Genomic DNA, 26,034 nt, shown 5'->3' with positions numbered 1-26,034 from the left:
CCCTCACCTCCTCCATCTTGGGATTCATGTCCCAGGAAAGGCAGAGCCGTAACAGCCAGCCACAGCCCACTGTTGGTTCAGTCACAGAGACGGGAGCTGGGGGTGGGGGTGCAAGGGGGCCCAGCTGATGCTGCCTTCCTGTGGGGGTCCCAGAGGGAGGGATTACCAGTCCCTTTATGCTTCATGGATAAGGGCCTGCAGCTAGGACAGGGCAGGGCTGGGTCCCTTCACTCTGCACAGCTGCCTCCCACACCTGAAATTCAGGACAAGTGGCACGCCTTGTGCTGGCCTCTTCCTGGTGGCCCGGAGCTACAAGGCCTTCCACTTTCTCCTCCAGCCCAGCCAACGGGGGCCGCACCTGTTCAGGCCTTGCCTACGATTTCCAGCTCTGCAACTCCCAGGACTGCCCTGATGCCCTGGCTGACTTCCGTGAGGAGCAGTGCCGGCAGTGGGACCTGTACTTCGAGCACGGCGATGCCCAGCACCACTGGCTGCCCCACGAGCACCGGGACGGTGAGCCCCCAGGGACAGAGTAGAGCAGGTGCTCGGCAGTGGTGCCCCAGGTTGTGGACAGGCTGCGGCTATCAGCAGAGCCCACGGGGGCCCAGTCCTAGAATTTTTAAACATACCGTGGGAGTGGGTGCCAGGGCAGACAGGGTCCCCATCCTGGAGAGGAGCTACAGTCTGGAGGGAAAGGCCGTCAGAGCCTCAGGGATCAGTGCCAACATCAGCCTGGCTCTGTTGGGAAAAGCTCTTCCTAAATCCAATAGCCTGGGGCCAAAGGCCCCAAGGCAGACTCACCAAGGGGGTTGTAGTCACCTGTCCCTGTTCACTTTCTGTCCCAGGCCCAGGGCAGGCCTGTGAAGGCCAGGTATTTCCCAAGAAAAGTCTCGGGAGAGCTTCTCCCTTGTATGGTGCTTCTCTTGAGCAAACTTGGGGAGCTAGCAGCTGTGCAGCTGGGCCTCCTCGCCAGCACCCTGCCACTTCCCTTCCAGCCAAGGAGAGATGCCACCTGTACTGCGAGTCCAGGGAGACTGGGGAGGTGGTGTCCATGAAGCGCATGGTGCATGACGGGACACGCTGCTCTTACAAGGATGCCTTCAGCCTGTGTGTGCGTGGGGAGTGCAGGGTAAGTGCCGTGGGGATGGGGGTGTAGGGGTGTGGGGGCCACAGCTCAGGATGTCGGCTTCCTGGGGTTATGGGGCAGCCTCATGGAGGCTAATGCAAAGTGTCAGAACCAGTGCCTGGAATAGGGAAGGCATGATCTCTTCCCTGTGCCAAGGGCCCTCAGACTTGAGTGTGTCTGTGGGCTCCCGGGGAGCTTGAGGCCCCCACCTCAGAGGTTCTGACTCTGTAGCTCAAGGCCAGGCCTAGGTGCATGAATTTTACATGCTTCCCTGGTGGTTCTGCTGCATGTGGTTCACAGGCGACCCGTTGCAGAGTGCTGCCACCTTCTTGCACTCTGCTGGGCCCAGACAGCTCAGGGCGGCCCATCATGGGACTTGCTGGTTCGGCCCTTTGTAGAAATGCCCTGCTGGGTTTTCCATTATTGCGTCTTTGGCTTCAATCTCCGGCTGTCACAAGAAACAACAGTGCAATAACCTTGCATTACCATCATGGCGTGAGCAGAGGCCTGCCCTCTGCCAGGCTCCCTAGAAATAGCTGGAGGCCTCCCTGGAGTCTGATGAGGCAGGGCCAATTGTAGGATCATAGAAGCTGACTTCTGTCTCATTTTCCTGAGAGGATCTTCAGGAGGCCTCAGGCAGAAAGCCTGGCAGATTGCCGGAGGCACCCCAGAGAAAGAGGGCGAGGCCAGGAGAGTGAGGAGGTAGGGTGTGGGGCGGCCAGACTTGTGCTCAGAACTTCTGTCCGCTCATGGAGGATGGTAGCCTGCAGCAAAGGAGGCTCCTCCAGACACAGTGGCCAGGGACCGGAGGGGAGCCACCCTGCTTGAGTCCGGCATGGAGGCCACGCTGCACAGTCCGCTCAGGTGGGGAGACCACATATGGAGGAACAGAGACAGCAGCATCGCCTTTGTTCCTGCAGGGTTTTAATTTATGGAGGTGACCTAGTGACAACCCAGAGAGGCCAGTGCCATTGAAGGAAGAACGAGTTACTTAGGTTTCCTGAGAGAAGGGCTCACCTCACTATGCAGGGCCCCGTGGGGAAGCACCAGGTTTGGTCGGGGGTGGGGAGGTAAGAAAGGGGTTGGGGGGCAGAGTTTTATGGGGGTCTCCTCAGGAAAGGCAGGCCGGACCCAGGAAACAGTTGAGGATGGGCAGGATCTGGGCTGGAGGGGAGGCCCCGGCTTCCTGTCACCTGGCCTGGGGATGATTCCTGGCAGGGGAAGTATCAGCTTGTGCGTGAGAGGCAGATCAAGGTGGTTATGGGGGATTGTTGTTTTACATACGAAACATGCTCCCAGATCAGCCCTTTGCTACCCATAAAAGCAGGCATGAGGGAGGGGCAGCCTGTCCCTAGCCAGCAAGTTCAAGATCTCAAAACATTATAAGACATGGAGTGGGTAGAGCTGGGTGGAGTCGTCGGTTGAGCGCCTCACTTGGTTTCAGGTCAGGTCATTGTCTCAGGATGGTGGGATTGCGCCCCGTGTCAGGCTCTCATTCTGCCAGGAGTCAGCTTGGGATTCTCTCTCTCCTTCTTCCCTTCCCCTTGCTCGTGCGTGCATGCTCTTTCCGTGTCTGTCTAAAATAAAATAAAGTCTTAAAAAAAAAAAAAAAAGAAGAACATCGTAAGACACAGAAAAAATTTAGAACCATGACCAACACCAGCTGTATTACATTTAGTAATAGAAGTGGCTTTAAGCAGCAACTGCGATATGGCCGCAAACATAATGGAGAAGCCAGAGCACCCATTCACCGTCTCAGGAGCTAGAGCTTCACTGCATCGTTGACAGTCAAAGAAGAGGAGATGAAGCATTTCATTAACAGTGATTTTGAAGGAACGACAGCAGGATGAGCAATTTCTTGCATCATTGGAAAACAGAAATATTTATGTTTAATGTGATCATATAGCAGAAGTTCTAAAGCAAAGGAGACGGGTTGGGACCACACTGAAGATGTGAGCAGTAGTTAAGATGAGGTACCGAGTCCTCACAATGCCTGGGGACGTGCAGCCCTTCTTGTGAAAGTATCTCGTGCTGGGTCAAAAATCATGCCCGAGTGGACGCTGTCAATTAGGGAATATCAAAACACGACTCAAGAAGGTTAAGAGTGAAATGACAGCAGAAGATACTTCGGGAGAACAGAGATCCATGTGCGCGTACACATGTTCACACAGAGAAAGGAATGAAAAGAGTATCAAGAATTAAATGAGGCCAACAGAATAAAGGGCACAGTCCACTGCCCTGAGAAAGTAATAGTGAGTTATCAAATATATCATCAGAAAATGGCATTGAGAAAGGCAGAGATTGAAAGATCTGAGGACTCACCTGCAGGATTTCGTAACAGATGGGAGGGGAGGGAAGCAGCACCTCATGAGCTGTGGGCCCTTCCCCGTGGGACAGGGAGCCCGCCATCTCTGCCAGTGTCTTCCAGCCCGGCTTGGACTGCAGCAGAGTCCAGCTGCCAGCCCTCTCTGGCCATTGCCTCAATGGGCAGCATCAACGCAAAGCCTCTTGGGGACACGGGCCCTCCCCAACCTGAGGTGTCAACCCCAGTAGGACCACAAGTGAGATTTCAGACCCACACAGTGACCCTGGTTTTCATTAGCCTCTTCTACTCAGTTAATGTCTTACCGCATGTTCCCCCTTATTCAGGCGCTGAATGTTAGAATGGCATCTCCTGAAGGTCTGTAGACACTTGCCAGGGATGCAGTCTCCCCCCCGCCGGGGACAGTGCTTGCTTGCTCTAGGGGGTCAGGCCTCCTGATGAGCTGACCAGCAGCTGCTCAGACAAAACCGCTCCTCTCTAGGGCAGGCCAGCTCCTGTCTGCTGTGATTATTAGACATACCTTGATTCCAGAAAAAACAAAAGGTGATTAAAAAAATGCCTGAGAAGTAAGGAAAAAGGGTGACAGGCCATGTTAATATCTCTGGAGTTCTGACAGATCAAGTACTTTATTTATTCTGCTTTCCCTTTTGCTCACCTCTTGTGATTCTTGGGGAAAAGTCTCCATTGGAACAAGTGTCTTAAAATGTAGCCTGTTGCTTTGTTTTCCCTCTGTCCAGATGCCCTCCTTCTGTTCCAGCCAGCTGAATTTCTAACTAGTGTTTTGGGTTGTACATGGGCTGCAAGTCTTTTTAGAAAGAGCACATGAACCAGTGAAGAGCTTCTAGAACAGAGTTGGTCCTCTGGTAAGGTTCACGAAATGACATGGGCTTCGGAGTCCGGAGTCTGGGAGAGCACCTTCCGGATGCTGCTTTGCTCCCTGGCACCACCTCCCACCTGCCTCTACAACTCAGAGGCTTTTTGCTTCTGGTTTAATCTGTCTGAAAGAGAGCATGAGTCCCCCTCCGGTGAGAGACTGAAGCAACCCTTCTCGCAGGGAGTGTAACTGTCCTGGCCTAAAAGCGGGTTCTCCCCGCCCCCCACACCAACTCCAGCCTTCCCTGAGGAAGGGAGCCTGTGACTGTTTCCATCTCCTCCCCCCTAGCAAGAGCCCCCGCAGGCTGGGCTGCTCTGACACCGTGTCATGAACATGGAAACCAACTCGGAGTGAGAGCAGCGTGCCCCCTGAGATCTCCATCTAGAAATGGCAAGTGGGCACATTCGGCTCAGGCTTCTGCACCTTTAAAGACCAATGTTTTCATTTGGTCTTCTTTTTTCCCTGGTAGATCACGTTGTCTTCCTTGGCTAATTCCCCCCCCCCTCAGGAATCATTAAAATAAACATGAGCGTGTTCATTTCAGTGATTGTTTTTCACCCCGCTCACTTTCAAAAATGATTCAAAGGGCTTATGATTACACCAGAATGGGTAAGACCAAACACCATCAACATCTGTCCATACCTTCAAACATGATTCACAAACCACTCCTCTGTAGCCTTTTCATGGTGCAGAGCCCCTGCCCTGCAAGACCCTCATGAGACAAAAGTCAGAAATCAAAGAGCAGAGGGAGAAGTGGGTTTTTCCAGAGGAAGGTAGCAGGGATGACCTTGAAGGGAAAATTAGCTCTGAGCTTCCTGGCAGCCTTGGCAAAAAGGAAAACCTGTCACGCTCTGATGCACTCTAGGACAGGCAGAGGGAGCTGACCAGCTCAGAGGATGGGCTGTCTTCCTTGGCTGAGCTAGGAGAGAGTGGCCTCAGGCAACATGCTCAGGCCCATCCTGCAGGAGCTCCTTCTGTGGAGTTTCCCTGGCCCTGGGAATGGTATGCTGCCATAGCTGTGGAGAGTAGAACCTAAACTTGTTACTACCTTGGCTGGGTGGCCCAGGTCAAGGGAACAACCCTGCTTAGTGTGGAATAATTCTGACACTGGAGTAGGTGATATTGAGAGGATTTCTTGAATGAATGGAGGGCCAGTTGTTCTCACCAATTCTCGTCAACTCCCGCACAGACACCCCAGAGACAGACTCAAGGGGGCATTGCGTTCTTGGGTCCTGCAGGCCCAAGCTTTGGGTGGGAGCCCCAGCCGGGCTGCACTGTGTGGCCCCTGGGAGAAGGGCAGAGGCTAGGTCTGATTCACAGCCACTGGGACAGAGACATCCATGCAGAGGCTAGCTCACCAGGCCAGGCCAGGCTCGGCAGGTGGCCCCAGTCAAGCTGTGCAGAGCCCTCTGAGGTCACACTGTCCAGATGAGCAGAGGAGGGGCAGGAAGCAGCATTGGTGGCCTGTGGGTAGGCACACAGGGTCTGTCTTGCTCCAAAGCCCAGTCTCCTTCCTCTGCATCAGAAACCTCTAAGGGGCATACAGGCCTGAGCTGCAAGGGGAACAGATGGCAGGGTCCTGGGGGCACAGATCAGGTTGGGGGCTCAAATAGGCAAGGCTGTTGAGTACACACCGCACACCATCCTCCTGCAGAAGGTGGGCTGCGACGGAGTGATCGGCTCCAGCAAGCAGGAAGACAAGTGCGGCGTGTGTGGAGGGGACAACACCCACTGCAAAGTGGTCAAGGGCACATTCACACGCTCCCCCAAAAAGCTTGGTGAGTGAGCCCCTCCCTCCACCCCCTGGTGCCTGATTTTCTGCTGTACCTGGCAGGATGGCAGGGGGAGGGGGGCACGAGAGGGGACGGGAAGAGCCTAAGTCAGGTACAGCCTGAGCCAGGCTCCAGGCTGGTTGGGGAACAGGAACCTGGGTCTCGGGGGTCAGGGCAGAGAATGCCAACATACAAGTGCACAGGGCAGATCTCAGTCTTTATTTGAGGGCTGGGGCCTGCATAGGGCACCCCCCCCCTGCCTTCCAAAGCTGCCCAGCTGGACTCTGGGTCCTTTGCTCCCTGCCTCCTGCCTCCTGCCTCCAGCTGGCTGTCAGCAGGACTGCCCTGGGCAGGCCGCAGAGCCACACAATGGGGCTGGGGAACTGGGGGTCCCAGACTAGTCCATTCTCCTGAGCTCTGGGAGAACAGCCCTGTGGGTGGGCTTGCAATCACTATACCACTGTCCAAAATGGGGAGAAGCCACTTCGGTTTGCCTCTTAGAAAAAGGCCATGGCCTTGACTCAGAGCCGGCACCAGAGTGCAGAGTGATTTTCCATGGTCCCATGAGAGCCCAGGGGTCTTCAGTTTGCAGATTAAATGGCTGAGGTCTAGGAGGCCAAGCGGTTTGCTGAGGGTCTACCTCCCAGATATGGCATCTTAGCTTCAAGCCCAGGTGTGGCTCCGGGCTCACCCTGAGGATTCCCTCGAAGTGCCCCGTGGAAAAGGCCCAGGGAGCACCTGAGGAGCAAAAGGGCTTTGGCCAGCTGGGACACAGTACCTGTCCCATCAGCCCTTGTCCAGGCAGGTGGTCAAGCCCATGAACCATGGGGCCATCTGGAATGGCCTTTGAGGGTGAGACCCCTCTGTGCATTGTCCGCATTCCGGTGGCCTCTTCTGACTCACTTGGCTTTGTCTTCCCACATCCCAACAAAGGTTACATCAAGATGTTTGAAATCCCTGCAGGAGCCAGACACCTGCTTATCCAGGAGGCAGACAGCACCAGCCACCACCTGTGTGAGTCTCTGAAGCCTGGCAGTTCTGGGCGTGGCTAGAGAGCCCCGGGGCAGAGGTCAGGCTGGGAGGCCCAGCCGCAGCTCCACCTCCCCTGTTCCTGGCTCAGCCCACCTGGGGGATCTTTCCTGGGGTCTTCTCCAGGTGGAGAGGCCGGGGGCTGGGATCCAAGGGCTCCTAGCAACAGCTAGGGAGGGACATGTGTCTAAAGCATGCCGTACTCCTAGCCCACAGAGTGGTGACTGCCTACCTCCTCTTCCATCTTAAGGCGAAGCGGGGAGGCTCCCCCTACCCACTGGAAGGCAGGCAGAGTCTGCAAGCAGTGTCTGGGCAGCAGGCCCCACACCAACAAGAAAGCATCCGGGCTGGCCTGCAGATGGGGTTATGACCTGTATTTGCGTATTTCCAATTAGTTTAATTTTAAACTCAAGAGATGCTACCTGGAATAGGGCTTTCTGGCATTTCTTACAAATGTGGTTGCTCGTACTATTCTGAGTGACCTGCCTGCCTGCGGGACCGTGCCCTCCGAGACTGCTGGGATCCCTCACAGGCCTTCACCCGTCCTCACCCCCACCCGCTGAAGGCACCTGGGCCCTCCCTCTTGGGTGGTCATGGGCTGAAGTCCCAAGTGATTCTGGAAGTCACGGGGGAAATCCAGACAAGTCCATTCTCCCAGTTTGGGCCCCACCTTCCTCCTTGTGCCCTGGAGACCGGACCGGGTCAGGGGCTCCCCAAGTGCCACTGTCTGGCACCCCCACCAACACAGCGAACACCCCACTCTGTTTAATGCACATTGTTCTTTCTTCCCTGTTTTAAGAGGAAACTTTATATTGCTACCCAAAATGCAAAACCACTTGCCTTAAGTGGAAGGAAAAATCTAAAAGTTGGTTCCTGAAGGGAGAGACAGACACTTTTATCTAAACACATTCCTGCTGCAGGCTCCAGGTCTGAGGCCTGATCTCTGCATGAGAGGAGCCAGGGTTGGTGGCCAGTTGAGTGTCTGTAGGCCCCTGCTGAGGGTGTCTTTGTGGGGTGCACAGAGAACTACAGGACACTGGTGCAGGGAATGATTTCCTCCTTCTCGGATCCCTGTCTGGGGCCCCCAGTAGCTGCCTTCCACTCTGTGGGATGCATGGGGCTTCCTGACCAGCCAGTTATTGGCTCCCAGACACCTGCTGATCCTGAGGTATTCCATGTGTCCCGTGCCACCCCCTGGTCAAGCCAGGTCTCTGAGGATGTATGGGGACCTCATGAGGCACCGGGTTGGGGTGAGGAGACTCTGCCTTTCAGCTGGACCTATGCTCACCCCATGGCAGGAAGCTTCACCCAGCCCTGTGCCCCAGTGTCCAGCAGATGCGCTGTACCCAGGAGGCGGGTGCAGGGTGCGGGGGACAGTAGCTCTGAGTCGACTGGAAGGAGGTGATCCTACAGTGGTTGCATGAAACCCCCACACCCCCAGGGACTGTGGGGCAGATCCAGGAAAGGGCCCTGGGCAGGATAGCTTCGAGGCCGAGGCTGGCTCCCATGGCTATCTGGGCTTCCACTGGCACAGGCCCCTAGCAGAGGACAGCTGGGGCAAACAAGGATCTGCTCCCCATCATTCCCCTCACCAGTCCAGATCTGTGGACCCTGCTGGCCTCTCTCTCCAGTGTGCCCAGCTTCTGCCCCTGAGTGATCATGGCTGGGGGTGGGGGCTGTCTTCTGCCATTCTCAGCCGTCAAGAACCTGGAGACGGGCAAGTTCATTTTAAATGAAGAAAATGACGTGGATCCCAATTCCAAATCCTTCATTGCTATGGGCGTGGAGTGGGAGTACCGGGATGAGGACGGCCGGGAGACGCTGCAAACCATGGGTCCCCTTCACGGCACCATCACCGTGCTGGTAAGTAGAGGCAGGGGCCAGGCCCGCCTGGGATGGAGATGGAGGGGCTTCCTGGGGACCCTGGACCTCCCTGCATCCTTTGGACCCCTCTTGGAAATCACCCCTGGCCTGCCCTTTGGACCAAGGGTCTCCATCTGTCAGACTTGGAGCCCTGAGATATGAGACTCTGGGCTCTGCATTGGGCCCTGGGGTATAGCAATCCAACCCTCCCCTTGAAGGGCTTCAGTTTCCTCCTCCAAATGACATTTCTGGCCACCTTTTATCATGTCTGCTCATGTCTGCCATCCCATCCAAACCTTGCAATGCCCCAGGAGTGACTGACGGGGTTCAGGAGGTTAGCCTCCCAAACCCGGCTCATATCAGCCTTTGTCCCTAAGCAGGGCTAAGCCCCAACTCTTCTGTGTCCAAGACCCACTTCTGGTGATGAGAATCCAGAGGGGGCTTGATTTTCTTTTCTTTTCTTTTCTTTTTTTTCCCCCAAGATTTTATTTTTAAGTAATCTCTATACCCAATGTGGGGCTTAAACTCATAGCCCCAAGATCAAGAGACACCCATCCCGCTAATGAAGCCAGCCAGCACCCTGGGGACTTGATTTTCTAATCGCTTTTTGGAAGTTAATTTCCATCACAGAAATAAGATGTTTTATTTGGGAAAAATGTAAGACTCTGGATAAGGCTCACGGGCCTTTAGCTCCTCTGTGAGGGTGAGTGCCCCGTGGTTGGGTTTGGGCAACTGAGCCCAGGATCCGTGTGTGTCCACGTGTGTGCCCCTCTGCTCAGCTCACCTCACTTGTGGGGACTTCACCCCCGGAAGTGCTTTCAGCAACCTGCCTGTGGTGTGAACAAGTCAGCCGCATAAATTAAGGTGAACTCGAACAGAAACACACATAAAATTTGGTTATGTAATGACAGTGGGTGAAAGTACCCTGACTGGAGGCTGGCAGGACCCTGGCCCCATGCTCCTCCCCCCCCCCCAAGCTATGGTGCAGGATCAGTGTATCCGAGCTTTCAGACACTTTCTAGAAGATAACCATGGCCCATAAAGAGAACCAGCCATACATGGGCCGGGGCGTGTGTTTCTAAACTGGCCAGCGAGGGCAGGTGGATAGCACAGCGGACGCATTCATGGCCATCTCCGGGCGCAGGTCATCCCACAGGGAGATGCCCGGATCTCGCTGACATACAAGTACATGATCCACGAGGACTCACTCAACGTGGACGGCAACAACGTCCTGGAGGACGACTCCGTGGGCTATGAGTGGGCTCTCAAGAAGTGGACTCCCTGCTCCAAGCCCTGTGGTGGAGGTGAAGGGTCTTCTCAGAGCTGGTGGTGGGGAGGCTCCTGGGAAAAGGGGTTCCTGAGCCCACGGTGCCCTGCTGACTGCCTGGCCTGAGGGATGTGCTCAACATGAGATGACTGGCCCCAGGGGCAGGAGGCCAAGGCAACAACCCACTTGGTGGGGGGGCAGAGGGTGGGCAGGCAGGGGGTGCTCGGGGCAGCGGGCCGAAGACAGCCAGAAGGGCGTGTGGGGCGACGGTGTTACAGCATGGAGCTGCATCGAGAAGAGAGGGGCTGGCCTGGCAGGAGGCTGGTGTGAGGCTGGTGTGAGGGTGGCGTGGGTGGATTATGCCTCATGAGGCAGGCCCAGGAAGGACTCAGGTCGTGCTGGAGACCAGGAAAGGGGCCCCCTCTGTGGAGGTCACTCCCCATGCTCATTCAGAAGGGCCTCCCAACTGTCCTGGGAGGGGCAGGGCTTCCTGCAGAGGTGTCCCACCTGCCCTGGACCTCAAACAGTCCACAGCTGGGTGGGACGTACAGGAGATTTCTGGTCTCCCACACGTGCTCACTGCTCCTGAGGGGCTGGACGAGCTAAGAGGCAAGAGCAGGTGGCCAGGACAGGCTCTGTCAGGGTCCCACACCTAGAGGACTGAGAGAATTTTGCCAAAGAAGAGGAGACTGCTCCCATGGCCCAGGCAGGTGGACAGCTCCTTCTGCAGGGCTCCCACCTGTGCAGATGGCACCCCCAACCCTCCCTTGAGCATGTCCTGCTGACTCTCCCTCCTCTGTATCTCATGGACCTATCTGCTGTTCCATCTGCCCAGTGCTGGCACCATCCTTGCTCCCCAATTGGCCCTTGTGTGTCTACTGTCACCCCTAGTGTGACCTCTTATGGGTCCCTTCTTGGCGTCCCTTCCTAGTGCCATAGTTTTAGCAGCTCCCTCCACTCTTCAGATAAAGATGAGATTTTCCTCATGGCCTGTGGGTCTGGGCAGCTTGCTGACGTCTTCCACTGTATCAGTACCCCTACCCCTTGCCCACCAGGCCCTGGCCACACTGGCCCTAGCTGCTTTTCCTGGACATGCCATGTTCCTGCCTCAGGGCCTTTGCACAGGCTGTCTCTTCCCTGGAAGCCACTCTGCTGCCTTACCACTAAACCAGCATCCCTCCATTCTCTGCTTTCTAGGACCTCTCCAGATACCCAGCTTAGATCCAGCTGTCCAGCCACATTGTCTTGCGTCTCACCTGGTAGCCTGGGGTGTAGAGACCTTGGAGTTATTGACACACTGGGCTTTATAATTCTTGTGGGGTCTGTCCCATGCATTGTAGGATGTTGAGCAGCATCCCCGGCTTCTATGTGCTAGATTGCAAGTGACACCCCCCAACCCCAAGTTGTGACACCTAAGTGTCCCAGATACTGCCCGATATCAAAATCGCCCCATTGAGAAGAGCTTTCCTAGACTGTGGTGAGAGGAGTCTTGCAGGCCATGTTTCTGTGTTAAGCCATCTCCAGGCTCATCGCAGGGCCTCCACGTGAGTTAATTCAAGGTGGAATACGTGGCTGAGCAATGGAGAGGAAATAGAGCCCTCCCTCCTGCCCCAGGAAGCCAGTTTAGAGACCAGGGAACAAGGTGGCCATTCTCCCCTGGCCTCCCACTCGCTGAGCCTGGGGTGCTGGGTGGACATGAGGCTGGACATCTCCAAGGCCCAGCCCTGGCACATTCCCCCCTCCCACCCCATTAGAGGGCTGGGGAAAAAGGGGCTGAAGCTGCTCATGGAGCTGCTTCTCTATGCCCCCTGGAGGGGCCACACTGCCCCATGAGCCCCCTCAAGCTCTTGTCTTCAGGCTCCCAGTTCACCAAGTATGGCTGCCGCCGGAGGCTGGACCACAAGATGGTACACCGAGGCTTCTGCGACGCCCTCACGAAGCCCAAAGCCATCCGCCGGGCTTGCAACCCACAGGAGTGCTCCCAGCCAGTGTGAGTGCCCGGGGCCGCCTGGCTCCTCCAGCCCCAGTAACTCAGAGAGACAGGCCTGTGCATCCCTTCTTCAGAGACCCCAGCCTGGGGTCCCATGAGATTGGAGAAGGCAGACCCCCAGGGCTCCTGGGGAGGCAGGTGCGGGCTCTAGGCCCTGAGCGGTGCTGGCCATCACATCCCCTGCCACGTTGGTGGGTTCTTTCTCCCTCAGCACGTGTCATTGGGTCTAAGACCCTCAGGCTGTGCGGTGTACCCCTGCTTTGCACATGCTGCACTGGAGACAGTCATGTGTGTCTTAGAGATGATGACATGTGCTAATGCCCAGATGGGGAAACTGAGGCTCAGTGGGGACTGGCCTGCTTCAGGTCCTATGGTAGATATTACCCAAGCTGCTCATTGAGGCAGCCGCAGCCTTGATCCTCTAGCCCAGGGCTTTGGCAGGGCTGCATTTCCGGGCCCAGGTTCCTTTCGCAGGGCCCTGAGGGGAGAGGGTGGTTGGTACTTAGGCCTATGGGGGCTGAGTGGGGATAGGTGCTATGGGAGTCCACCCTGCTGCCCTGAAGGGTCTGTGATGTCAGCAACCACAGAGGGCAGAAGGCAGAGCCAGGAGCCTGAGAAGGGACAGATAACCAGGGCTCTCCATGCCCCCACCTGGCCCCAGCAAGGCCCACAGCAGTGTCACCTGCTAGATCGCAGTCAGAGCCCCCGTCAGGCTCTAGGCTGTCTTCCTGAGAAAGGGGAAGATGCCCCGGGGAGGCAGGCTGCCTTCTCTCTGCACCCCTGGCCACAGCCCAGCCAGCTTTCCAAGGGGACTGACCTATTGCTCTGCCCCCACAGGTGGGTCACAGGTGAATGGGAGCCTTGCAGTCAGAGCTGCGGGCGGATGGGCACGCAGGCTCGCTCTGTGCGCTGCGTACAGCCCCTGCACAACAACACCACCCGCTCCGTGCACACCAAACATTGCAACGACGCCCGGCCCGAGGGCCGTCGGGCCTGCAACCGTGAGCTCTGCCCCGGGCGATGGCGGGCTGGACCCTGGTCCCAGGTGAGAGGGCCCCCTGGCCTCGCATCCTCAGCCCCCAAACCCAGCTTGGGCAGGACCAAGGGGGTCAGAGCGCTCCACCTGGGTCTGGATGCAGTTCTTGGCCCAGACCACATCCTGTGGGTCACAGGGCATGGTGGAGGCCACACAGTCCATGCTCTGTTGAGAAACTGACTGGAATGGGTCTTTGCACTGTAGGGCAGAGGCTGCCATGTGCTACAGGAGCCCAGAGTCCTGGGAGAACGGGCGCAGAGGGGTGGTCTGGAAGACCAGCCAAGCTGGTAGGAGGGAACATGGGGCAGGGAGGACTTGGACTGGGGCTGGAAAGGATAGTGAGGCTGGTCTCAGGGGCTGGAGCAGCAGTCCAGGGCCAGGGCTAAGCTGACATGAGTACTGACACCCAGCTCATAGGCCTGGTGGGTCAGGGTCCTCAAGACTAGCCTTGGGCTCAGTGATTCACCGGAAGGACTCACAGGACTCAGACGTCATCATACCCATAGTTATAGTGCATTCCAGCGAAAGCGCGGGGTAGAATCAGCAAGAGGGGAAGGTGCGTGGCCAAGCCTGGAGGAAGCCAGGCACAAGCTTCCAGGTGTCCCCTTCAGGTGGGCTCCCAGGGCACACTCGGTTCTCTCAGCAGCAGCGTGGGATGGCGTGCATGAAATGCTGCCAGCCAGGGAGCCCCATGAGCCTAGGTGTCCAGGGGCTTCCGTGTGTGCCTGACTCTGGTTATCCAAGCTCTAGGCCCCCCGGGTCAGGGAGCAAGTGCTCACCGTCAAACACACTGTTGGTACAAACTAACTGGACAGACTGGTGCGATGTGACTCGGGGCCTTGGTATGCAGAAACACTCTCCCCAAACAGAACATCCTACGAGCGTGGTCCCCAGGAGCTTCCCAAATCCTGGTCCTGAAAGCAGGCCTTCTTTGGGGCTCTGTAAAGTTTGAGAAGCCTGGGACTGCTGAGTCCACCATTTCCTGCACCATGTAAGGTGAGGACTGGGGCATTCTCCCAGTGGGCCTGGTCTGAGCCGGGACCCGAGCCAAGAGCATGGGTGTGATGGCTTTGGGCCTGTACCCATGCAGTGAGGTGGAGGGGGTGCCAGGCTGGAGGGGCCAATGAGGGGGCTGGTGGCACAGGCCCTTGTGTCCAGGGGTCCTCTGCCACAATCTCCTGGTCTCCATCAGAGCATTCCCAGTAGCCCCTAGTGCACAACAGGCTCTTCGTGTCCTGGGTGGGCTTCCTTCAGCCAGAGAAGGGAGATGCCTGTTGAGAACCTGGAAGTGTCAGGCTCTGTACATTTGCTCTAACTCATAGTAACTCACAGAGATAGGCCCATGTGTCCCCGACTTCAGAGACTTAGGAGGTTGGGGCAGCCACTCAAGGCTGGGCAAGGCAACACTGGCCTCTAGCTCATACTCTACCTTCTGCCCCCCACCACCTTCCATGTGTTATCAGGTCACATGTGTGGGGAGCCCTTTTGGGCCCGGCTGACCAGGGAGGCAGGCCATGACTTGTGACTCTCTACCTGCAGTGCTCAGTGACCTGTGGCAATGGCACCCAGGAGCGGCCCGTGCTATGCCGAACTGCAGATGACAGCTTCGGGATCTGCCGGGAGGAGCGGCCTGAGACAGCCAGAATCTGCAGGCTGGGCCCCTGTCCCCGTAAGCCTCCTGCTGCCCCCAGTCCCAGACCTCAGTGTGCAGTGGGCCTGGGTGAGAAGGACTGGTCTGGACTCAGCATCTGTGACCTGGAGGGAGGCACTAGTCAGAAATGGGAAGAACTCAGCCCTGACTGCCTTCCTGGCCACTCCTCAGTGGTTTGAGAGACAGAAGCAGATTCATGGTGACCACGTGACCACCACCTCCTGACCCAGTAGGGCTCGGCCAGATGGGGCACCCAGGTCCATGCAAGAAGGGGGTGCTTGTGTGAGTTGGGGGTACCCATGCAAGGAGGGGGTGCCTAGTGCCCTCTGAGAAGAGCAACCAGAGCACCGTCTGCATGCAGACACTTTTGGTCCTGGAAAAAGCTCAAGATGTGGACCCCACTGTGAATCCCATCTACAAAGGAGGGAATTCAGGGAGGTCAGATGTGCCCACCCAGCCAGGCAGGGGCTAGAGCCGGGATTCACTTTCTCCCCATGTTGCTGGGAAGCAGGCAGGGTGGGGTGCTGGGTAGTGAACAGCTGAGCCCCAGGAGACCTGGTGGGAGGTGGGAGAGAGGCAGGAGTTGGGCTTGGCCTGGACCACCAGGGCATCTCTCTCCCAAGGGTCCTCAAACGCCACACGGGGGAGTCAAAGCCCTCCTGCTGATCCTGCATGCCTGGGGTGGTGGGTGCCGGCCCAGTGTGGGGCCTCAGGAGCCACAGCCCCTCCTTTCCCCTCTAGGAAACATCTCCGATCCTTCCAAGAAGAGCTACGTGGTTCAGTGGCTGTCTCGCCCAGACCCCGACTCACCAGTCCAGAAGACCTCGTCAAGTAACCGGCCCGTTTATAACTCTGCCTCTGCCCTCCAGTGCATGCCCTGCGCCCTGTGGAGCTTGCCGTGGGCTCCCCTCCTCTCCTTCTATGGAAAACTTCCCTGACTCTTCCTGAGCGCTCTCTCGGTTCAATCTGATTTCTCCTGGGCCTCTGTGCTAGGCCATCTCCTTTGGAGCCACCCTGGCTGCCTGGCTGGGAGGGCTCGCCTCGCAGAGGCATGGCCCCAGGGCACTGGCCTCCTGTAGGGGGCGGGGACCTGGTTGGTGATGGCGTGTAAAGGGGCAAAGATCTGTCTTGGTGCTGGAGGGGCTGGAGGCCAGAGTGCACATGTGACCGCTTGGTGACCACCTCTTGGGGCCACACCCCTCCAAGCTGGAGCTGCAGGTTGGAAGTCAAGGGGGAAACCCACCGGTCCCCTTTCAGACACTGCCCACCAGCGAGGCGTGAGGCCAGAGGGGGTCTGGGGCGCACAGTGTTGTGCCACCACGCCGGGTGGCCCAGCCCCGAGATTCCATGGGTACGTCGGGGCTCCCCGGCGGTCCCTGCTGTTGCTGCTGCTGCTGACCCTGTGCTCAGTGTGTCCTCCTGACTCGTGCAACTGTGGCCTGCTTCCTGTGGCCTTTGCATCCAACTTCCACAGCCCTTGGCCCCCGTGCCCCGTCCCCTCGGGGGGTTTGGGTCACATGGAGGTGGCAGAGGACATGTCCCTCCAGTGGGACATGGGGACACACCGCCACTTCACTCTCTGTCCATTAGCTCCAATGGCCTTTTCTCATCGTGTGCACATGACCCCATCCATGGAGGTGAGAGAGTGAGAGATTGAGAGAGAGAGAGAGAGACTGTCTGATGTGGATGCGGCCACCTACCAGTGTGAACAACTACAGAATTACCTCAATTTTTATTGATTTTTTTGCTTAGATAAAACTATGTAGAAAATGCCTTAAAGTTGAAAGGTAACAGAGTTGGCTGCTAACTCCAGCTTCAGAGCGGGGTCGTGATCCCGGTAGGAGGCAGGCAGCACCAGCCCAGGTGGAGGCCGCCCAGCTCATCCAAGGTTTCTCACAGCTGGGGGCCTGTGCAGGGGGAGCCCTGGGCGTGCTGGCTCCAGCTGGCTCTGCCCTGTTGAGTGGAGACCCCCTCTGAGGCCGTGCAGCCAGTTGGCGCTGACTGTTTGCTGAGCCCCCTCCCGGGTGCTGCCTTACACAAAGGGCAGCGCACCGCCCCCCCCCCCCCCCGGCGTGCCCCGGGCCCCTGCGTCGCACCCCGATCCCCACCCTGCCCCACCACCTGCTAACCGCACCCCGCCGCCTCCTCTCCGGCTCTGACTACTGTTATGTACATACTTGGTGTGTAACGCGTACTAATTCTCACGACTGTTAACTTCCAACTTTGACTAGGCCACGGGAGTGACTCTGCCTCTGGGAAGGTGCGGTACGGTCCTGGGCATCGTGCTGTCTGTCTATATGCACTTTGGTTTATCAGGGATATTTTATTAGTGTTTTGTATGTATCCAATGATGTAATACCTAGGTTCCATTGTCGCTTTTCTGGTTTTTTTATGAGACAACATTAGTGTGTGCCAAAGTGACTGTGGAAATGACCTTTTCTCCTCACTAATGATGGAAAGACTTCCTGTCATGCATCCCACAAATAAAGTCAATAAAAGTTCCGTGAAACTGGGTGCTCGGGTTTGGCCCGGGCTGGCTCCTTCTCTTCACCTCGCGGCTGGTAGCGCTGCCGAGCTGCTGCGGGGACCCTTCTGTCACATTAGGGGCTGGGCTTCTGCTTCAAATGACTGCCACCCCCCACCCCTGCCCAACGTGGATATCTAGGCCCCTCACCCACTCTGGGCATTTTTCAAAACGTGACAGCAGCCTGTGGAGACACTCCACTGTGACTTTGACTTCTGAATCGTTCCTGCTGAACGAGCCCCTCGCAGGACCGTCTGGGTTCTCTTCTCACAAATGGAGGTTTCACCATCAGGGAGAGGCCCTGAGGGGTGAGTCTCTCCCCCTCTCTGAGATCAGTGGAGTGGGAATGTGGGGTCAGAGGCCTGACGGTGCTGGTCCAGGTCACTGCACTGTGAGCCACCATCGGGCCACCACCCTGGCTGCTGGCACAGCTGTCAACCTGAGATGATCTGTTCTGGAGGGGAGAGGTGCCCACCTGGTCCAGGTCCAGGGTCCAGGTCAGGACGAAGGCACGGCAGCAGTGGCTGTGGGCACCTGGCATATGCATTTGCATTAGCGTGTGCTCAGTGGTGCCTGCCTGTGTCTCCTGAGGCCTCATCTCAGAAGCCATGGAGCCTGGTGTGTTTGCTCACCTCACTGACCAGGACCAGGCAGCGGGCCAGGGGCCAACAGGGCCCTCCCGCCAGTGGGCTTCTCCCTCCTGCCTTTCCTATGAAGGGGGTCCTGTGCCAGGGAGGAGCATCACAGAGACAGGCTTCAGGGCACAGGGACAGACCCTAGTTGCCAGCCTGGAAGTATGGGGTCACAGAACCCAGTCCAGAACTCTGGTTATTGGAAGGAGACGCAGGAGACCCAAACAGCTTCCCCTGACAGATCTGCACCCATGCAGTGTCCCTGCCCAGATGGATCAGAAGGAACCCCTGCAGAAGTGGCTCCTGACACCCCAGGGACAGCTGGGGTGCACCAGGCCACGGCCAGTGGGGGTCCCACGCTTCCTTATCCTGTCGCCCAGCCTTTGGGTGGTGAAATCCTGCGTGAGGCTCGATTGAGGAAACAGAGAACCAGGTTCTCCCCATCCCAGCCTTCCCCAAAGCGGGGGACACAGGGTGGTTTTAGGCGGTGCAATAAACATGACCTGAGCTCCCCTGAGCAGCCCCCCGTTCCCCAGTTCCCTGTCCCCTTCATAGCACCTAGAGAGGAGGCCCCACCGGGGTAGGGATGCAGTGATCTCCCTCATGCTAGCTTGCTTCTCTGCAGCTTAGAGCCTTGCAGGCAGGGCTGTCTTCCTGGAGTTGGAGGGATTAAATGGCGACTTAAAACTTGTCTTTGCGTTCCCGGTTAGGGTTGTCTTCATTGACCGCCGCTTCCTTCCCGTGAACTGTGGTAGTGGAAAGTTTTCTTCTAAAATAAACTTTAAGCTTAAAAAGAAAAAAGGAATTCATTTAAAGGAGGAAGTTAGTGGGCAAAACAGAACACGGGCGATATTTGGCTGGAGCCGAGATGGTGGGAAGGGCTCAGGAATGGCTTCAATTTATGAGAATGGGTTTGGTCTCAGTGGCTTGTTTGCTGGAAGGCAGTAGGTCTTGCTATGTCATTGCTACTGGGAACAGCTGAAGATCAGGTACCAGGAAAATGGGATTTTTCTCTGGGTGTAGGGACCCTCCACCAGCTGCTGCCTCCAGATATGTCATGGGCCCCTTGGTGGTGGAATTCCTGTCCGCTCTGAGAGTTCTCTGCTCAGCGATAAGACTTAAAAATACCCAGCCGTTGGTGTCCTTAAGAATGGTTGGGAATAATGATTTTGAAATTGGTCTAGACCAATAATAGCTTAGCCAAGCTCTTGGCCCGTAGCTTTCTTAATTACTCATTCATTCATTCATTTATTCATTCTCACTTTTAAGAATGTAAAGCAATGTAGCCACTGATCAAAGGAACCTGGGCCTGGACCCCCAGCTGTCACCTACCTGTGGCAGGAAGGTGGACTCTTTGCCCTGACTCGCCCATGTATTCAGGGACATTTGTCAAGTGCTCTCTGTGTCAGTCTCTGGCCTGGGCACTGGGATACCACCGGGCACCTGACCACAGGTCTGCAAGCTTTCTGTAAAGTGCCAGATGGTAACAGTTAAACCTTCTTTACAAAACCAGGTGGAGGTGCAGACTTGCCCTATCAGCCAACCCCTGCCCTCTGCTGACAGGCTGCCTGGTTCCCAGGGTCCCGGCCTGGGGGAGAGAAGTTTACCAACAGTCTTGGTGTTTGTCTGAAGGAGAAGGCACAGGTGATCGGAGGCCGCTGTTGTAGCAGGGGTGGTCCCATTCCCTGCAGCACTGCCAGCCCAGGCTCCATACTTGTATTGTTGAGACCTAGGCCTCCGTGGTTTTCACACAGCTCACCTGGTGGCTTCCAAGAAGGGGAGAAGGGCCAGGAACTGGGGAAGGGAGCAGGTGGGGCTCTGAGCACCCCCGAGCTTCAAACAGGACCACTCCACCTGGTTTGTAGGTCAGGCAATCTTATCTGGCAATTAAGTGTGAACTTGCCAGCTGGGACAGAGTGCTGGGAATGGGAGGGCCTCCCATAGGAGGGTAGGCAATGCTTGCCTAAAGACAGGGTTCAGTGAGCCTAGAGAAGGAGATGAGAGCAACTAAAGAAAGAGGAAGTAGGTGTGGTATGTGCAAAGGTCCTGAGGTTAGAGGGAACACAGTATAAGGTGGGGGGGGGTCTAAGGCCTGAGTGAACCTAGGGAGTTGAAGGGGATAGGTCCTCACCCAGAAAACGAGATACAACACAGGGACTTCAGTCAAGACAGTGACATGGTCATATCTTCAGTTGAAAAACAGCATTCTGACTGGAGCAGGATAGTGGACAAGAAAGAGAAAGAATTGAGAAAGGCAGGTGGAAAGGAGGCTCTTAGCACGGTGCAGACAAGAAGCAAAGCAGTTTGACCCCACGGAGGGCAAGAGAGGGAAACACAGACATACCAAGAGTGTCTAGCAGAAGATACTGATGGACTTAGGGGTGAATAAACGGGGTTGGAGGGTGCCTGGGATTTGCTTGTGTGCTGGAGAGCCCATTCTCTGAGACAAGTGGTCCAACAGAGACCCTGGGCTTACACCAGACAAGTGGAGTCTCAGGCACATTGGGGGCCACAGGGCTCAGGAGTCTGTCTAGTAGGCAGCTGTCTCCGAGAGGCTGAAGCTCCAGGGGTTGGGGTCAGTGTCTAACCAAGGGGGCCACCAGCCTGGGAAGGCAGATTGCAGCCTGAAGCGGTGGGCAAGGCAGTGGGCGCCATCAGAACCTCCTGAATGGGAGGAGAACTGCTTGTTGCTGAGAGAAGTTCTGTGGGTGCGCAGAGCTGCAGGCGAGTCTGTGGACCACACCCCACATTGACGCACAGCATAACTGCATCAGAGGTGGCTTCCACCCCTGGCTGCCACTTCCTTCCCACCTTAATCCTTCCTTTCAGGAGGAGTGGAGGTCGCAGAGGGAGAGGGAGGGAAAGGTTTGAGGTCCTCGCTGGGACAGCAGAAGGTGGCTGAGCGGAGACACAGTAGGCAGGGGATGCCCAGTGATGCTGGCCATCGGGAACTTACCAGGGATCCGACATCCCCTGTTGTGCTAGCTCGTGACTTATTCTCTCCTGTCAAGTGAATTCTTGTAAGTCCTCTGTTTTTGTGTTGTGTGTGGGATGAGGTGGGGGGTGCAGGGAGGAGGGTAGCAAGCTCAAGAAGAGGACAGTGAAGGAGAGTAAGAACAAGAGGGGGTTGGGTGGGCGGGACTGTAGTTGACCTTGAACCACACAGGTCTGAACTACACCGGCCCATATACACATGGGATTCTTTCAATAAATACAGCGCGGTACTCCCTTACAATCTTCTTAATAGCGTTTTCTCTTCTCTAGCTCACTTTATTATAAGAATACAGTGGATAATACATATACCATACAAAATCTGCATTCACTGACGGTTTATGCGATTGGTAAGGCTTCCTGGCCAAGGAGACTATTGGTAGTTAAGTTTGGGAGGAGTCAAAAGTTAGATATGATCAACTGTGCAGGAGGTTGGTACCCCCCCGACCCCTTGGAGTTCAAAGGTCTGCTTTGATACAGCCGCAAACAGAGCTCGAGCTGGGTCCGGAGGAAGGCAGCTGTGCGGCCAGACACCAGCATCTCCAGGGAGCCATGCAGGCTATACAGCAAGGGTCCAGCCTCTTGGACCAGAAGGAGAGGGGAGGGAGAGGAGCCTGCTGGAGGGCAGCAGGTTGGGGAGCAGTTTGTGGGGGGCTGGCCAGGAGTTCAGTGTGGCAAGCCCGTGTGAGAGGTCGAGGCAAGGGGAAACAAGCCCAGAGAATTTCGGGTGAGGATGGGAAGATGCTATGGCGGAACGTGGTGAGGCCACCACCAAAGCTCTGGGATGTGTTCTATCAGGTTCTTGAAATCAGTTCCCTCAGATTGTTTTGTTATCGATACTGCTTATAGGTTATTATAGGGCCGAACTGCGTCACAGGATTTCATGGGGGTTACCACTGGGACATCAAATAGGAATCGGACAAAGTCCCATTCTTTAAGACAAGTTGGAAACACTCCGTAAGAACAGACACACCTCATGTCTCAGACTTTGAGAGAGACAGAAAACCCCGGGGGCCTGCCTGAGGTGGGGAGCCTTGCTCACAGCTTGTGTGGCAGCACTGTGCTCCGGGGCTGCTCTGATGTCAGAACCACACAAACTTTCTGCGTGAGCTCGCTTTGCCGCTGTGCCATCTCTGGGCTCTTCCACACGCCTCTTCCTGCTTCCTGGGGGGGAACCAGGTCCCCCCGCTTACCCTGTCCTTTGGTTATTTGTGCCACTTTTCTCTTTCAGAGGGCCGCTGCCAAGGTGACAAGTCAATGTTCTGTAGGATGGAAGTCTTGTCTCGCTATTGCTCCATCCCAGGCTACCAAAAGCTGTGCTGCCAGTCTTGTAACCTGCACGACAACCTCACCGAGGTGGACAACGGGGCCGAGCCACCGCCCAGGAAGCTCAACGACATTGAAGAGCTCATGCCCACCCTCCTGGTGCCTACCCTTGTCATGGAGGCGCACCCTGTGCCAGGCACACCCCCACGGGCACCCCTCAATGTCTCCAGCACCAACAGCACCGAGGACCACCCAGACACCAATGCTGTCGACGTGCCCTACAAAATCAGCGGCCTGGACGAGGAGGTCCAGCCACCCAACCTGATCCCACGACGACCGAGCCCGTACGAGAAGACCAGAAACCAGAGAATCCAAGAGCTCATTGATGAGATGAGGAAGAAAGAGATGCTCGGGAAGTTCTAATAAATGGAAAGATAGCATCCATAGCATTTTTTCCCCTTGCTTATAGATATATTCCATGGGATGGCAAATCGTGGAGTTGAAGGCAAAATTTCTGATTCCAAAAGGGTTTTGAGAAAACAGAGAGGGAGAATGACATAAACATCTATGCCTATGGTCGTGAGCATGTGGCAGCCAGCTTCGCACGTGTGTGTCCCCAGCTCCGGCATGTTCTAAGTCCCGCGCTGGGACCAGGTGTGGGAGGGAGAGGAATATAGCAGTTCTACGATCGCCATCAGTGGGGGTGGGGGCAAGAGGCTAAGTCAGAGAGAGGAGACACGTGTCCCCGAGTTCCTGAGCAGTGATAGGGCATCTTCTTTCCTTGGCGGTAACCAACACTTCTGGAGCTGCGGGACATTTCCTATCCATCCCCAGACGGAGGCACGAGCCCCACGGGTACTCCTAGGAGGAACAGTGATTTATCTGCTGATCAACCCATCATTAAGATGAGCACAATGGGAGGAGGCCGTGAACTTGAATGCCAGTGAGTCCAAGGGCCAGGCAGGAGGTGGGGATGAGCATGGTGGCCCACTGGGGACTGCGACCAACCTGAGAAGTATACCCTGCTAGAGCTGCTTGTGGGCTCCAGCCTTTGCTGCCTCTGGGGGAGCCGGCCCCCAATGCCAGTTCATGTGCATTCAGTAGTAGTCTAGCTTTGCCTGCGAAATCCTCAATCCTTACACTCCAACTCAGAATATGTCAGGGGGATCTGGAAGGTCTGTTAGTGTCTAGAGCCCCCAGACTGCAAGCCTCTGGTCTCTGGGCCTGGCCGGATACAGCCGCTCGGAGAAAGAACTTCAGAAAAGCCAACTGGCCCATTTGGTGCTCTTGCCCGGTGTTCGACTCAGCCCACACTGAGCTGTGAAGCTGTCCGCTCCTTCCCGGGAGGGTATTGGGACTTGATAGATCTAAACAGTGGGCCACGTTTCCTCCACGAGGAGAAGACAGCAGGGTGCACTCCAGGCACTCCCACGCCTCTCTTGTCTCCGTGAATCCTGGCCCACGTGCAAGGCCCAAGACTCTCCCAGTCGGGGGGAGGGGGTGCTGCCACCATGGTGGCCATGCTCGGGGTTCTGAGATGGGACTCTATGGGCTCAGGTTGGCTTCTGAAGACCAGCTTTGCTTGTGGGGGTGGCCTTGCCCCGTCTAGCCCCGTGGAACCCCCTTCTGTGCCTTGGAAGTCCCAGCAGGGCCCTGTGGAAATCTGACCTCTGATGAGAAGCGCAGGGTGGGAGGTGGGGAGAACCTGCTTTATCTTCGGCCATTCCCAAACTTTTACAACTTCTGTTTTTGGCAGAAAGGTGTTTTGTGAGCAAGATGTGAATGAGAGAGAAATGGGAAGGGAGAGGGGGTGGACAGGAAGATGGTGGTCTATTTTCACCCCTCCCTGCATGGATATTTTGTGAACATGTAGCCTCAACTTCCCCAAATTATAAGACCCAGGGGCACTTCAGCTGCTTAGCTGGGCCTGGCCTCACATGTGATTCTTAAGTTTTCTATGTCTAGGAAAGTTCTAGAGCCTTTGTATTCTCACCAGTCATAGGTTTTTAGAGAACTCTTTGTGTTTAGTTCCCATTCTATGAATGGGAACACTGAGGTTCAGGATAATACCATGATGGCTACTTTATACTGAGTCTGAGGTGCTCAGTATGTTTGTCTGATCCATGCGTGCGTGTGGGTGTGTGTCTGTGTGTGATCTGGGGGACAAAGTGAGGGTGTAAGAACAGTGAGAACGCTATCTGGGATGATGTTTAACCTCCCCACTGGGTGATAACTAGATGCCTGTCACCCCTGCCTGGCCCAGCGGCCTCCCTCCCCTCTGCCACCGTGTCCCACTCACTCATGTCCTGGTGTCTCAAGGGAGCTTGCTGGCTCCTAAGTAGCGAACTGGAGAAAACATTTTTCGTCTATCTCTCATAGTATCACTTCTGTAACAGATGTGATCTACAGCACTTTTGCAATCCTGTCTCTCTCTGATCGGGAAATGGATGCCTCGCCTTTCCCTGACTGGTTGAAGCTATGGCTGCTGGTGCTATTCATGGGCTGAAGGACTGGGCAGTTCTTGCGTGGGTCTGTCTTGGGACGCAGAAAGCTCAGGGTGGCTGACCCTACCCAGAGAGCATTACTTAGTTTACCCAGCCTGGTGGCCTCAGGATGGGAACACTCCATTCCCAGATTCCGGCGAAGCAGGGCTGCATGCCTTGGGGACTGGAAGGCTTCAGGGAGAGGCCCCAGCTGGGACCCAGGGTTACCTGTCTTCTTCTGGAAGGAAAGAGATTCCCTCTGGGCGCTGTAGTCCAGCATGCCCACTGTCCCATAGGTCATACTTAGTGCCTGGGACCATATACACACACAGTTCTCCAGAACCGGACAGTCCTCTGAGGTCTCTCTATCCAAGGAACACAGGGTTTACCAGACTCTGAGAGATTCCTAATCCCCACTGAGCTCGGAACTGGTGGGAGAGTCAGCTTAGCAACAGTCCTCAACTTCCAGAGCTGGTGTCCGTGACTGGAGGCCCCTACAGACTGTAGGCCAAGGCAGTTTTCTAGCTGATGTTCTGGAGCACCATTTAGAGACTCAGAGCTCTGTCTGTGGCTCCAGAAAATTGCATCTGTGGGGAGACTTCTGCTGGGATTGGGGACCTGGCTCTCTGATCTGCTCCTTTTGGAAAACCCATGGAATTTCCCGTATAAGCCTTCTGTTTGTATTTTAAGGTTGTTTGTTTGGCGTCTATAAATGGTGCTCAGTAACACTCCTATGAGATGAAGCCTGAGGACTCTGTTCCGCCAAATGCCAGGCAGCCGCCACAGGAATCATCATGGTGCTGAACTCAAATCACAGCATTTTATCTCACTGATCACAGCCATCGACTCATTTGTTTTCTGTATAGAAAAAATTGGCTTCTTGATTTTATAACTTATTAAAGTCAAAATGTCTGTGTTTTTGCACATCATGCCTGTGTTTGTGTGCTACATTGAGTACGCTACCCCCTGTCCACAGCCTGAACTGGGCCAGATAGAAGGATGTGCTGCCTTCACAAGGCCAAGGGGTAGGCATGGGTGGCATCAGGGGGCACCGAGACATGGCTGCTCAAGTCAGGATCCTGGGAAAGGCCAGGGGTGCCCAGAAGGACAGGTCCCTCCCCCAGCTCCCCTGTCCAGGAGGTACCACTAAGTCCATAGCTTCCAAGTAAACCTTTAGTTGTGGGAGAAGATGAAGAATCCCCTGACT

At 55.9% G+C, this 26,034-nt stretch overlaps 1 protein-coding gene across 2 annotated transcripts in view; it reads left to right on the top strand.

Annotated features, from left to right (window-relative positions):
• ADAMTS2 (ADAM metallopeptidase with thrombospondin type 1 motif 2) overlaps window positions 1-25,751 on the top strand; it is a 227,289-nt gene extending 201,538 nt beyond the window's left edge. For both annotated transcript variants that reach the window (XM_047730543.1, XM_047730542.1), the window contains exons 12-22: window positions 338-513; window positions 996-1,129; window positions 5,978-6,101; window positions 7,029-7,109; window positions 8,821-8,987; window positions 10,132-10,291; window positions 12,112-12,244; window positions 13,082-13,289; window positions 14,820-14,949; window positions 15,673-15,762; window positions 22,310-25,751. In XM_047730543.1, coding sequence (XP_047586499.1) covers window positions 338-513; window positions 996-1,129; window positions 5,978-6,101; window positions 7,029-7,109; window positions 8,821-8,987; window positions 10,132-10,291; window positions 12,112-12,244; window positions 13,082-13,289; window positions 14,820-14,949; window positions 15,673-15,762; window positions 22,310-22,767 — 1,861 coding nt within the window. In that variant the 3' untranslated portion in view covers window positions 22,768-25,751. The remainder of the gene's footprint in view (window positions 1-337; window positions 514-995; window positions 1,130-5,977; window positions 6,102-7,028; window positions 7,110-8,820; window positions 8,988-10,131; window positions 10,292-12,111; window positions 12,245-13,081; window positions 13,290-14,819; window positions 14,950-15,672; window positions 15,763-22,309) is intronic.
• Window positions 25,752-26,034: the final 283 nt, after the last annotated feature.

This window comes from Lutra lutra, chromosome 5 (assembly GCF_902655055.1).
Source record: "Lutra lutra chromosome 5, mLutLut1.2, whole genome shotgun sequence".
Lineage (NCBI taxonomy): Eukaryota > Metazoa > Chordata > Mammalia > Carnivora > Mustelidae > Lutra > Lutra lutra.
The sequence above is the reverse complement of the archived record's forward strand: the minus strand, read 5'-3'. Positions and strand labels throughout refer to the sequence as shown.